Below are 14839 nucleotides of genomic sequence, written 5' to 3' on the forward strand. Positions count from 1 at the left end.
TAAGATTTAATTTCACAAGAATTACACTTGGAAAGACTTGAAGTTACAGGTTTTCTTAAGGATCACAGTGCAGCAAAGTCTGTGAAATCAGCAGTATGGTAATCCAATAATTCAGCATTCTGTAGAAAGTGGTAAAAATGTTTAGATCCTTCTTTGGAAATGAGAGAGAACAGAAAGAAGGTATCTGAGGAAAATTTAAGAAATCCTATAGAGGACACATTACCACTGGTTACGTGAGGTTCATATTCCTTGATTTAGGGAATTTGTACCAAAAGTGCTGTGGACAATTCTGAAATATGCCCTTTGTCTCTGACATTTTACATGCAGCTAGCATGGATCAAACGCATACTTTATTCACTTCATACACATCAAATGACCTGGAATAACAAATGGGATTAAAGTGATAGGATTACTTGAATGGAAAACTGGGATAAGGGTAAACGTAGTGAGACAAAATATAGAAAGACATGAAGAGCTCTGTGTAAGATTGAAAGCTTCTCTTGGTGAAAGAGACAAGTTGGTCCATTACAAGGTATTACTTCACCCACCTTGTCTCTAATATCCTGGGACCAATACGGCTACAACAACATTGCAAATATGAATAGGTTAGAAATATACCTTATTCTGTTCAGTACAGAGAAATATAAAGAAAAATAGGGACAAAGAATATGCCACCAGTCAATTATGAAGACAATAAGCAGGAAACTATATTGGATAGTGGTAGAGAGGAAAGGATATACTTCTATTACATAGTGTTTAAACTATGCGTAAAAAAGAACTAATACATTTGCATAAACACTGATATAGCAAAAAGTAAAACGTTTACTATAACTACGAGTTTATATATACACCCTTCCAATAATAATGTGATAATGGCTTAATATATTTTTTTACTTAGACTGCTTAAACAGTATCACCTCATATTTTAATAATTTTGCCAGTCCTCCTGTTCTACAAAAGGCATTTAGCCATGAATTTATGCAGCCTATAAGTCAGCAAATTTTCACTGTTATTGTAAGTTGCACACCTAATATTGACTGTGTTGTACATACAGTTCACTGAATACTTTTCATATTACATCCGTCTAAAGTATAGAGTATTTCTGCTTTATGTCAGTATTCAAGATGCTTACACATCTCAGATTAGAAAATCAGTTTTGTACATGGTGTTTGAGAAACAAGATAGAATTTAAATTAACATAATGCGCACACACACACACACACACACACACACACACACGAGCAGACAAAGTTTTCACACAACTGTAACTGACATTCTGATTTGAGTCTAACCATGCAACTTAAGCATCATTTTAACTTATTTTTGTGTGGCATTTCTTTGGTGTCCTTCTAAAATGAAAAGGAGGAGCAAGTTCATTAGAACAGCCATACTTGGTCAGACCAATGGTCCAGTCTAGTTCACTATCCTGTCTCCTATAGTGGCCAATACCAGAGTTTCAGAGTGAGTGTACAGAACAGGGTAGTTGGAGTGATTCAACCCTGTCTTTTCCTCCCAGCTTCTGTCAGCCAGAGATTTAGGGTTGGCCTGAGCATGGGGTTACATCCATAACCATTTTGTTTAATAGGCATTGATGGCCCTATTCTCCATGAACTTATCTAATTCCTTTTTTAACCGAATTATACTTTTGGCCATCACACCCTCCCATGGCAATGAGTTCCACAGGTTCCTCTTGTTTGTATTCGACCTATTGCCTATTCTTTACGTTGGGTGACCCCTAGTTTTTGTATTGTGGGAAAACAACACTTCTCTATTCACTTTTTCCACATCTTTCATATTTTTATAGACCTCTATCATATCCCCCCTTAGTCATCTCTTTTTTAAGTTGAACAGCCCTCATCTTTTCAGTCTCTCTTCGAATGAAAGTCATTCCATACCCTTGGTCATCTTCATTGCCCTTCTATGAATCTTATTTTTTTTATCCCTTTCCTAATAGTCCCCAATATTGTTAGCTTTTTTAAGCACTGCTGCACACTGAGCTGAAGTTTTCTGAGAACTACCCATGGTAATTCCAGGATCCCTTTCCTGAGTGGTAACAGCTAATTTAGAACCCATCATTATATACATGTAGCTGGGATTATTTTTCGCAAGATGCATTACTTCGCACTTATCAACGCAGAATTTCATCTGCCATTTTGTTGCCCAATCACCCAGTCTTGTGAAATCCCTTTATAACCCTGCACAGTCAGCTTTGGACTTAACTAAATTGAATAATGTCGTATCATATGCAAACTTTGCCACTTCACTCCCTTTTCTGATCATGAATGAATACATTCAACAGTACAGATCTTTGGGGGATTCTGCTGTTCACTCACCTCTCCACATTGTGAAAACTGCCCATTTATTCCTACCCTTCGTTTCCTATCTTTTAGCCACTTACTGATCCATGAGAGACCTTCCTTCTCATCCCATGACAACTTAGTGTCTGTAAGAGCCTTTGGTGAGGGGCCTTCTCCAAGACTTTCTGAAAATCCAAGTACTCTACTTCAACTGGGTCATCCTTGTCTACATGTCTGTTCATACCCCCAAAGAATTCTAATAGGTTGGTGAGGCATGGCTTCCCTTTACAAAAGCTGTGTTAAACACGATTTGTTAGGGAAGAGTGATCTATGTGTCTGATAATTTTGTTCTTTGCTATAGTTTCTACCAATTTGCCTGGAACTCAAGTTAGACTCACCGCCAGTAATCATTAGAACCGCCTCTAGAGTCCTTTTTAAAAATCAGCATTAGCTACTTTCCAGTCATCTGGTACAGAGACTTGTTTCTGAAATGGGTTATATACTACAGTTAATAGAGCTGAAATTTCATATTTGAGTTCCATCAGAACTCTTGGGTGAATATCATCTGCTCCTGGTGACTTAATGTTTAATTTATCAGTTGGTTCTAAAACATCTTCTATTGACACATCAATGTGGGACACTATTTCAGATCTGTCAACCATAAAGGATAACTCCGATATGGGTATTTCCCCTACATCCTCTGCAGTTAAGATTGACAGAAAGAATCCATTTACTTTTTCTGCAATGGTCTTGTCTTCCTTGAGTGTTCTTTAACAGCTTGGCCGTCTAGCGGCCCCACTGCCTGTTTGGCAGACTTCCTGCTTCTGATGATAAAAAAAGTTTCATGCTCCCAGACTTCAATGTTGTGAGTTTGCAGAGCTTTGAATATAGCACATGCTAAATCCCTTAATCTCGAACTGTTTGGCTAGATACCAATCTCCTGCACATTTTTGGAATTGCACAATTTCTCTTCTAAACCACATAGAACACCTACAAACTTTCCCTAACCACTTCACCCTTTATAAATCCTGCACACAGTAAACTCTTGCTTCAGTCCAGATACCTTCTGTACACTTTTCATTACAAAAAGATAGCTGCACATGCTCATGCCAAAGAGCATCCCTTAATTACACACTTAGCCTAAAACCCATATGCAGGAATGTTTTCCTGTCCAAAAGGTCTCAAATTTTAACCTAATACAAAAACATGCGAAAGCACCGAAACCCCCACAAAAGTTGAGAGAATACCAATACAGAGATAAAACACATACATCTACTACTACTACTGAAGAACACCCATTGATAAAATTCTAATTCTAACTACCCTCAATATTTTAACAACGTTCGTGTTATTTGGTAAAAACCAAAAATCAGTATCAATTGATCTCAGTATAATACGGAAAGTAACTGTAATAACTTTTGGGCCTCTGTTCTTCACAAGAGGAATGCATTATTCTCCAAATCACTTACCACAGCGCCTTGTTTAACACAATAGCCAGCTTTGATTACAGCATTGTCTGGGGGAGGTTTAGCAGTAAAGTAAGGAAGGTGGCTTTGTGACCGTTTCAAGTAATTTCTATCACCTCCTTCCCCACATTCATTTAATTCTTCTTTCTAGAATGAAGCAGAGAAAGGTTCAGGATGTTCAGCGTTTGCTCTAAAGCCCAGTGATCTAAGAACAGAAAATGAAAGTGTATTCGGTTCCCTAAATTTGGTATTTGGTCCACCCTGTGCCCCCAAACCCCATCTCTGATTTGTTTAGAAGCATCAAATACTTGACACTGCAGTATAGCAGTAATATCAATGTGACAATTATCTACATAAGGCCTGCTGGAGTATTCCAGGCACTCCTCAAAACTACACAGTCTGAAAACAGATAATAAACCTATTAAAACAGATAAAGCAATTAAAAATAGTATGTTGAAGACCTAAGAAACAAAATCTTTACTCCTTTTAAAAAAAGTTAATCCATGGAGTGACTTTGTTGAGGAGTAGAGCAATCTAGATAATTCCAAAACTATGATCAGGGCCAGTCATGCAAGTCTTCAGAACAACCAATCCCCCAATGTGACCCAAGAGGATAAAATAGTACACAAGGTGTCAAACTCAGTAGAATTACTGTGTATCTACTTTTAGATAAAACCATTACTAACTTTTTATTTTAAATCAGGTTTTTGGCACACCATTTATAAAAATCTTGGCTTTCTGAGCCAATCAGTATCTTTCCTTTCTCCACTGCAAAATGCAAAAACAAGTATACCAGTTAACTTCAGTAATCGACTAACTTGAACAACTTTGACATTGTCAATGCCAGAAACTCATTTCACGCCAAGAAATTCAAACTCATATAGAGGGTCTAATTCTTGGAAGTAAAAAAGTCAACACTTCAAAGTATAACCTTTCATACAGTCACAGAAAAGTAAAACAGTCGAAGTGACGCCTAGATACCATATCAGGTAAATATTTAAAAAGCAAGCTTATGAGAGTATGAGTCTTCTGGATGAGGCTGGATGGGGTTGACATTTATTTTATCAATAATAAATTTGTATGTCACAGTATCCTGACAAGACAGACACACAGCACAACTCTTCCACTAACAACATTTCCTTACTTGTTATGAAGTTATTACCTGAGTAGGTGTAATGATGGGAACACCACCAACAATTTCTGTTCTGTAAGACACTTGTTTCTTTCCACCCGGATTTTCAACTTGGCGATTTGGGTTATCAGGTTGACACAGCAGATCAGACTGCTTTGGTACCTGAAAAGTTAGACATGATGAATAATTTCATGTTTTCCTCTGTCTTAAGACTAAAAATAAAGCTGGTAGTCTCCATGCTCAGGTACCTAAAAAGCCTCAGTTATTATTCAAGCACTCATATTCAGTCTCCAGAAGGATTTCTACAGCTAGTTTTTAATTCTAAAAAAATCTCAATAGGTAACTGTTTGTAACAGATTTGTGTTAGACATCGGGTATGTCTACACTACGGGATTAATCCGAATTTATATAATTCGAATTTGGAAAACAGGCTGTATAAATTCGAATGTATGCAACCACACTAAGCACATTACTTCGGCGGTGTGTGTCCATGTACCGGGGCTAGCGTCGATTTCCGGAGTGTTGCACTGTGGGTAGCTATCCCATAGTTCCCGCAGTCTCCTCCGCCCATTGGAATTCTGGGTTGAGATCCCAATGCCTGATGGGGCCAAAAATATCATCGCGGGTGGTTCTGGGTATATCCTCCCCCCACTCCAGGAAGCAACGGCAGACAACCGTTTCGCGCCTTTTTCCTGGGTGAACAGTGCAGACGCCATACCACGGCAAGCATGGAGCCTGCTCAGCTCAAGACAGCAGTCATGAACATTGTAAATACCTCGCGCTTTATCGTGCAGTTTATGCTGAACAAGAACCTGGAAAACCAGGCGGCGAGGAGCAGGCTACGGCAGCACGGCGGCGAGAGTGATGACATGGAATTCTATCGAACCGCGGGACCCAGTGCTTTGGAGATCATGCTGTTAATGGGGCAGGTTATAGCCGTGGAACGCCGATTCTGGGCCCGGGAAACAAGCACAGACTGGTGGGACCGCATAGTGTTGCGGGTGTGGGACGATTCCCAGTGGCTGCAAAACTTTCGCATGCATAAGGGCACTTTCTTGGAACTTCGTGACTTGCTTTCCCCTGCCCTGAAGTGCCAGAATACCAAGATGAGAGCAGCCCTCACAGTTGAGAAGCGAGTGGCAATAGCCCTGTGGAAGCTTGCAACGCCAGCTAGCTACCGGTCAGTCGGGAATCAATTTGGAGTGGGCAAATCTACTGTGGGGGCTGCTGTGATGCAAGTAGCCAAAGCAATCACTGAGATGCTGCTACGAAAGCTAGTGACTCTGGGAGATGTGCAGGTCATAGTGGATGGCTTTGCTGCAATGGGATTCCCTAACTGTGGTGGGGCGATAGATGGAACCCACATCCCTATCTTGGCATCGGAGCACCAGGGTACCCAGTACATAAATCGCAAGGGGTACTTTTCAATGGTGCTGCAAGCACTTGTTTCACCAACATCAACGTGGGCTGGCCGGGAAGGGTTCATGATGCTCGCGTCTTCAGGAACACTACTCTGTTTAAACGGCTGCAGCAAGGGACTTACTTCCCGGACCAGAAAATAACCGTTGGGGATGTTGAAATGCCAATAGTTATCCTTGGGGACCCAGCCTACCCCTTAATGCCATGGCTCATGAAGCCAGACATAGGTAGCCTGGACAGGAGTCAGGAGCTGTTTAACAACAGGCTGAGCAACTGCAGAATGGTGGTAGAATGTGCATTTGGCCTTTTAAAAGGTCGCTGGCGATCGCTACTGACTCGCTCTGACCTCAGCCAAAGAAATCTCCCCATTGTTATTTCTGCTTGCTGTGTGCTCCACAATCTCTGTGAAAGTAAGGGGGAGACCTTTATGGCAGGGTTGGAGGCTGAGGCAAATCGCCTGGCTGCTGATTACGCGCAGCCAGACACCAGGGCAATTAGAAGAGCACACCAGAAAGCGCTGTGCATCAGAGAGGCTTTGAAAACCAGTTTCATGACTGGCCAGGCTACAGTGTGAAATTTCTGTTTGTTTCTCCTTCATGAAAACCCGCCCCCTTTATTGACTCATTCATTCTCTGTAAGGAACCCACCCTCCCCGTTCCCCCAGCTTTCTTTCAAAGGAAATAAAGTCACTATCATTTAAAAATCATGTATTCTTTATTAACTGATTATAAACATAGGGAGAGAACCAACAAGGTAATATGGGTGAGGTTTGGGAGGAGGATAGGAGGGAAGTAAAAGCCACTGAACAAATTCAATATGACAGCCTTTTGGTTGGGCTGTCCACTGGGGCGGAGTGGGAGGGTGCATGGAGCCTCCCCCCCCTGCGTTCTTACACGTCTGGGTGATGAGGATATGAAACATGGTGAGGGGGGAGGAAGGTTATGCAGCGGCACTCTGTCATCCTGCTGCCGTTCCTGAAGCTCCACCAGACGCCGGAGCATATCCGTTTGCTCACGCAGCAGCCCCAGTGTTGCAGCCTGCCACCTCTCATCTCGAGCGTCCCTCATGACCTCACGTTCACTGGCATCTTTCCTAAATTTAGATACAGTGTCCTTCCACTCATTCAAATGAGCTCTTTCATTGCGGGTGCATTCCATTATTTCCGCAAACATCTCATCTCGTGTCCTCTTTTTCCGACGCCTTATCTGAGATAGCCTTCGGGACGGAGGAGGGAGGCTTGAAAAATTTGCAGCTACTGGAGGGAGGGTTGAAAAAAAAAGGAGAGAAGTTTTTAAAATGATACATTTTACAGAACAATGCTTATACTCTTTCATGGTGAAAAACACTATTCACATTACATAGCACATGTGATTTCAGTACAAGGTCGCATTTTCCATCTTAATATTGAGTGCCTGTGGCTTTGGTGTTAGAGATCACAAACGCAGGTCTGGGCAACAGAATTCAGCTTGCATACAGCCATGGTAAACCATTGTCTTTCGGCTTCTGCGCCCTCCTTTCCCACATACCAAGCAAAGCCCCTTGACTGCTGCGGTTTTCCTGTTAACCTTCAGCAGCAGAAACCAAACTAACCCCCCCGCCACCACATCCAATTCTCTGGGATGATCGCTTTATCCCTCCCGCCACCGCATGGCAGGTATCAGGGAAGATCCCTGCAGAAACCCAACTAACCCCCCCGCCCCCCCTCCCACCATGAATTCTCTGGGATGATCGCTGTACCCCTCCCCCCACCACGTGGCTGGTAACAGGGAAGATCCCTGCTAGCCAAACGCGAAAAGCTCAGGGCCAATTCCCCCCCCCCTGCGCTTGGCTAACTGCAGGGAAGGATTTCTTTTCAACCACAGGCAAACAGCCCAGTAGGAACGGCCACCTCTGTCCCCTTAAGTTCCCGTATTTCAACCAGGTTACCATGAGCGATATCACTCTCCTGAGGATTACACAGCAAGATAAAGAACGGATGTTGCTTGAATGCCAGCAAACACCGGGACCATACGCTGCCAGGCTTTGTCAGGCAATGATACAAGATTACTTGCTACTAGCATGGCGTGGTCAAGTGTCCTACCATGGAGGACGGAATAAGGCTGCACTGCCCAGAAACCTCGTGGAAAGGCTTTTGGAGTACCTCCAGGAGTGCTTCATGGAGATGTCCCTGGAGGATTTCCGCTCCATCCCCAGACACATCAACAGACTTTTCCAGTAGCTGTACTGGCCGTGAATGCATCCCAAGTCCTCAGGGCAAAGTGATCATTAAAAAACGCTTGCTTTTAAAACAAGTTTTATATTTTAAAAGGTAAAACTCACCTGAGGTCCCTTCCATGGGGTCATGGTCTTGGATACTGGCTTGGGAGGGTACTTCAGTCAGGCTGAGAAAAAGATCCTGGCTGTTGGGGAGAACGGAGTGCTGGGTGCTCTCTGCAAGCTCCTCCTCCTCCTCCTCTTCCCCATCCGCAGAATCCTCAGATGTAGCTGATGAGACTATCCCCGACCCGGAATCCACGGTCACAGGTGGGGTAGTGGCGGCGGCCCCCCCCTAGAATTGCATGCAGCTCGGCGTAGAAGCGGCATGTCCGCGGCTCTGACCCGGAGCGACCGTTTGCCTCCTTTGTTTTTTGATAGGCCTGTCTGAGCTCCTTGACTTTCACGCGGCACTGATCTGAGTGCCTATTGTGGCCTCTCTCCATCATGCCCTTGGAGATTTTTTCAAAAGTTTTGGCATTTCGTCTTTTAGAACGAAGTTCTGCTAGCACTGAATCCTCTCCCCATATAGCGATCAGATCCAGTACCTCCCGTACGGTCCATGCTGGTGCTCTTTTTCGATTATCGGCCTGCATGGTTACCTGTGCTGATGAGCTGAGCTATCTGTGGTCACCTGTGCTCTCCACGCTGGGCAAACAGGAAATGAAATTCAAATTTTCCTGGGGCTTTTCCTGTCTACCTGGCCAGTGCATGCGAGTTCCGATTGCTGTCCAGAGCGGTCACAATAGTGCACTCTGGGACAGCTCCCGGAGGCCAATACCATCGAATTGCGGCCACACTAACCCTAATTCGAATTGACAAAATCGATTTTGGCGCTACTCCGCTCGTCGGGGTGGAGTACAGAAATCGATTTTAAGAGCCCTTTATTTCGAAACAAATGGCTCCGTTGTGTGGACGGGTGCAGGGTTAATTCGAATTAACGCTGCTAAATCCGAATTAAAGTCGTAGTGTAGACCAGGCCTCTGAAACAATATGAACTTAACTGAAACTTTGCTTTAAGTTTAATATCTGGAGCAAGTTGAAAAAGTTGTCCATACTGTCCAAACTGCTTTATATAATGACAAGATACAGATTTTTACTTCAGGGCTAAAGAATGCAATGGTTAATAATCATTAATGTGGAACTTTGGGGAGAGGGTGTACAAATTGCAAGATGAGTTTGACAACAGGATCCAAAGATTAGTATTTCACTGCAACTTAAGACACATTAAGAACTGTATGCAGCTTATGCAAGTTACTCAACTTGATACACTACTAAGAAATCTCTGGACATTAGCTCACCCACAAGCAAAAATTGGCACTATTTCATCAAGGGAGGGCGATAAAGGGTGAGGTGTGCTACAGGAGCTACACAAAAGGCAAATGGGACTATGCTGAATAATACCACTTACCTCTTCATTTGCTTTAAATAATGATGGGGTAGATCACAGTATCAGAGGAGCACCAAAGAAAGAAAATAGGAGATATAGTACTTTCCAAAACAAACAGGAAGTGCTGAGGGAACTAACTTTTAGGAACAATCTATAAAAAGTGTCTAAAACTGACATCCAACCTTCGCAAAACAGGATGATTTGGTGAAACAAAATGTTCAGGTAGTACCTTTGAGAAATACTTGAAGTAAAAGCAGTTAATGTTCCACCTTAGCCATTTTCAAATATGGCTATGTTTAGAACTTTTTGTTTCCAACAAACTGGGATAAACCACCTGCCCCAGCCCCCATGCCCAAAAAATTTTGAGAGAGAGAGAGCTTTGTTACTTCACAGAAAATCAAGTCATTAATGGTTGCAAAATAAGCATCTATTTATTTGATAATCGGGAGAAGCAGCTATTCCTTTTCTTCTTCATCTTGTTTGACTGCTCCTTGTGGCTCAGTAGAAGCTGCAGTCACAATGGTGCCTCTGCATCTGAATGGTCTCCCACAAGCATCTGACAATAAGCCCTCTTGCAAAGTCTCACATCAAGACCCAGTATTTCCAAAAGATTTTTAATATTTGAATGCTTTTGAATAGGTCAGTCTGCTAAAGCTGAGCTAAAAGGTGCAGGCTCTTCAGAAGCTTGATTCGGTCTGTTCTTGAGTTTGTGCCAAATCTGAAAACTGAATGGTTTTCTATCCTTGGAAGCAATACAAATCCATCTTATTTCAAAAGGTAACATCTTTATGACTTGGATTAGCCTGCTTTCAAACAAATCTGAACCCCAAAACAAGGGTCAAGAAGGTCCTATTTAGGAAAGGCAGAGCAGTCCAAAAATATCAGCTGTATGGCTGATCTCATAGTTTCAATATTGTATGTCTTGGTCTGGGATATAATCAAGGGAGCAACTTCTTTCTTGTCCTTCAGAAGAGAGTATTTTGCTTTATGAGCTTTACAATTCTTAAATCTAATCTAATCAAAATCTCAGTTATAACAGCTTTTACTTATAAACACAAATGGGAAAAGACAACTACTACTGCTGAGTGGCTTTGATGTTTAGGTACTGGAAATAATCTATTGAAAAGTGGATGATGAAGTTTCCAAGAGTCATGACAGAAAAATATTACCTAGAGCAGTTTGCTTGCAGAAAGTACAGCTGAATTATTCACTGGATAAAAGCACTAATTAGGGATATACTTAATTCTTTTGATAGCTGTCCTCCTAGAGCACACTAAGATACACACAAAAAAGAAGAAAGGCGATGCAGCCTGTGTCATTCTAGATTGAAGTTTGTTAGCATAACCTGAGGCACATTAAAGTGCAATAATCTGAGGATTAAGTGTGAAGACTGAAGGATTTATTAATTGACTATGCTACAGATAGACGTAGTTGCTAAAATCAGTCAAACCTTTTACAAATCTTGATTAATTGGATTCCAATCCATTAAGTCATTTATGAACTTAGTTCAGTGAAGGTTCATATTTTCAAGATTTTAACAGAATGTCATGACATTCTCAATGTAATTTACAATAATAATAATAATAATAATAATAAAGGTGAAAGTTAATTTCAACTTTGTTCAAGTAATGGGTGGCTCAACATCTGAACAACAGATGTTGTCCTCCTGGGGGAGGGGGGTGAAGCCGAATTTTGAGAGCTTCAGCTCTGGGCGGGTGGGGCTGTAACCTGAGCCCCGCCACCCAGGGCTGAAGCCCTCAGGCTTTAGCCTCAGCCCTGGGTGGGGCACATTTTTTTGGCTTCAGCCCCAGACCCCAGCAAGTCTAACACCAACCCTGGCAACTCCATTAAAACAGGGTCATGACCCACTTTGGGGTCCCAACCCACAGTTTGAGAACCGCTGCTTTAATCTAACAGAAAAAAAAATAGATTCTGCAACCCAGCTTCTCCCACAATTCTGGATGTCTGGGCTGCAGCTCAGAGGCAGATCAGTGTTTTGGCACCATACGTTCTGGCCATTGCCCCTCTGTTCCCGCTTGTCAACAGATATTCTGCCTCTGCAGCAACAGGCTGTTCAATTGCTCCTGCCCTCATTCGTTATTTTTTTTTTTTCTTCTCAGCTTGGACAGTAGTGAGCAGTTTCATCTTTTCAGCGTACTGCTCCTCCCTGGATCAGTTAACAGTTTGGTGGTTTAACCCAGCCTGACTCTTGGCTGCAGCATCTCCCTGCCTGCTCCTCTACCCCTATTCAGGTATGGCAGAGAAGCCAAGGCATGTGAAAGCCAAGTGATGCTTGATTTGCAGAGCAAGGAGAGGCTTCAATAACAAGGAGGACCCCAAGCAGTCAATTCAGGGGTAAGTCCCAGGTTACCCCTGAAGAACAAAGAGGGAGGTTTGTAGGGTCACAAGTCTGTCCACGCTATCCCTCGCCACAAGTCTTAAAGAACTGGACTTGTGCCCTTTCCCCCCAATTTGCCCAAGAGGGCCCTGATGAGTCCCCTCCACTCTCTTGTGAGGGAATGGCTCCCAGAGGGGAAGTATTCAAACACAGATCTCGAGAGGGCTTCAGACCCTAAGGAAGGCAAGTTTTAAAACACCTCAAAGCAAAAGCAGAACTTCTACACACCCAACACATCCAAAAATAGCTAAAAAAAAGCTAAAAGTAAAGGGACGAAAAAGAGGGGAAAACACCAGAAAATCCAGGAGGTACAAGTTCTGACTTCCCCTCCCACTGAGGAAGGCAAGCTATTGGCTTCAAAGAATACATCAGACGTTTTCCCTCCATGAGAAATTCCAGACTATGTGCAGTAAGGTTGTCTTCACTATTCAAATTCAACCTGAACAAGTAAGTCTCAGAGTAAATTCTCCCCCTAAAATCCTCTCAAGACTGCAATACCCCTTCACCCCTCCTTTGAGGAAGTGATTAAGGATTAAAGGAATACGCCTGAAAAAGGCAAGCACATTAACAAGAGCTACCCTCAGGCTCTACATCATTCAAAAACCGAAGGACTCTATTGCTGAAATGCCACTGGTTGATGCTGCTGTAGCATCTCTTACAAGGGATATGGTAATTGCCTGAAAAGGCAAGTTCTACCCCAAGGACTTCACAGATAGAAAGAGGGAGGCCACTCTCAAAAAGGGACTTTGAGGCCTCACCACCCTCAGTGCATCCCAGGTAGCTATCTGCTTTGCAATAGCATCTCTCTCCTGGCTAGAGCTCAGAGTCCTCAAGGACAGAGATCACCTCACCCTTGTTTCAATTTTAAAGAAAGTCTCCCTAGCAACAGGATTTGTAGCGGACACCTCAATGGATGCAATGAAGTTCTCAGCCTAAGCCAAGGATTCCAGCCCAATAGCCAGGCACCACCTATGGCTCCAATCCTGGAAGGTGGATATCCACTTCAAGCAGGTCTCATGCTTGGCCAACTTTACATGCTCCCTCCTTTTTGGAGAAAAGCTGGAAAGGTGGTGGCTGACAATGTTGCAAAACCCATGCAGTCTCTCCCTTCACCACTAGAGACAACAGACCAGCCCTCAAGAGAGAAATGCTATTACTGGCATATGTATTCACAGATATATCAGAGAAGGGACAGACTCTCCGAAGGAAAACAGTGGAATTGAGTGGAATCCCTCACCTCATACATTTTTCATCCTGTCAACCTTTCCCAAAGACCCCGTAATATGCAGTTTGATCTTGAACAAAATCTCATCCTCTGGCTATGGGAGTGATAAAAAGAATTCCCTCAGAAGAAAAGGTTCTCTGGGTTCTACTCCATCTTCTTCACTGTTCAGAAGTGCACTGGGGAGGGGCTGGTATCAGAGCCATACTTGACCTCAGAAGGCTCAACAAGTGGAAGAGGGAAAAGTTTCAGATGGAGACTCTGGCCTCTATAGTGCTCTCTCTCCAGAGATGGATAGGACAAAACATTTCCTAATTTTAATGGATCTAGCAGATGCATACCTCCACATCCTATCAGGCCATGTCACTGCAAACTTTTGAAGTTAGTCTACGGCAAGAAATATCAGTACCAAACACTCCTGTCCTCAACCCCCAGGGTTTTTACAAAGATGTTGGTGGTAATTATGGCTAGACTGAGATCAGAGGGAACCCACCTGTACCCTTTCTGGACGAAATGCTGATCAGCACTCCATCACCATCATCAGCACATAGAGCTACGTCTCGGACACTGAATTTCTTACAGGTGTGTAGCTTCATCATTGTCAAAAAAAGTTCCTTGATTCAGTCGACCAAAAAAAATTACCTGGGAGTAGAAACAGACACCTTGGTAGCAAAGATCTATAAATCATTAAACGTTCATGAAAATCCAGGATTCTATCATCTTGCTCTGGAGCACAGGCGGCCTCCCATAGCACTGCGTCTTCAAATGCTGGGCCTCCTGGTGTTGTATGACTATCCATGAGGTGATCCCTATACACATTAGGCCTTCACCCAAAAAGTGTAAGACCACTCCCTGGAACACATGAAGGATCAAGGATAGGTTCTGACACAAATGATCAACTCCCTACACTGGTGGTCAGCCTACAACAGTGTTCATAAAAGCATGCCACCTGTCTTCCAGATCCTCAAGTTCTCACAATTGACGCCAGCCTGCAGGGCTGGGGAACACACTTGGAGACCCAAACAGATTGAGACTCCTGGAACCTCGAGGAAAGGGCTCACAGGATAAGCATCCTAGAGAGGAGTGGTCAAGCTGGCTCTGCAATGGTTCCAGTTTGCCCTAAAAGGGAACCATGTTCTGGTTCAGTCAGACAATACAACTACAGCTATATATTTAAATAACCAATGGAAAACTAGGAGCTCGGCACTACATGTGGAAGAAAATAATAAGGTTTGTAGAGCAGTTTCTCCTTTCCCTCACAG

At 43.1% G+C, this 14839-nt stretch overlaps 1 protein-coding gene across 14 annotated transcripts in view; it reads right to left on the reverse strand.

Moving 5' to 3' along the window:
• The window catches only part of PLEKHA1 (pleckstrin homology domain containing A1), an 82915-nt gene that overhangs the window by 18506 nt on the left and 49570 nt on the right, over window positions 1–14839 (reverse strand). For all 14 annotated transcript variants that reach the window (XM_005305895.4, XM_024103572.3, XM_008166298.3 and 11 more), the window contains 2 exons: window positions 4926–5057; window positions 3767–3910 (listed from right to left, as the gene is read on the reverse strand). In XM_005305895.4, coding sequence (XP_005305952.1) covers window positions 3767–3910; window positions 4926–5057 — 276 coding nt within the window. The remainder of the gene's footprint in view (window positions 1–3766; window positions 3911–4925; window positions 5058–14839) is intronic.

Source organism: Chrysemys picta, chromosome 7 (assembly GCF_011386835.1).
Source record: "Chrysemys picta bellii isolate R12L10 chromosome 7, ASM1138683v2, whole genome shotgun sequence".
Taxonomy (NCBI): domain Eukaryota; kingdom Metazoa; phylum Chordata; order Testudines; family Emydidae; genus Chrysemys; species Chrysemys picta.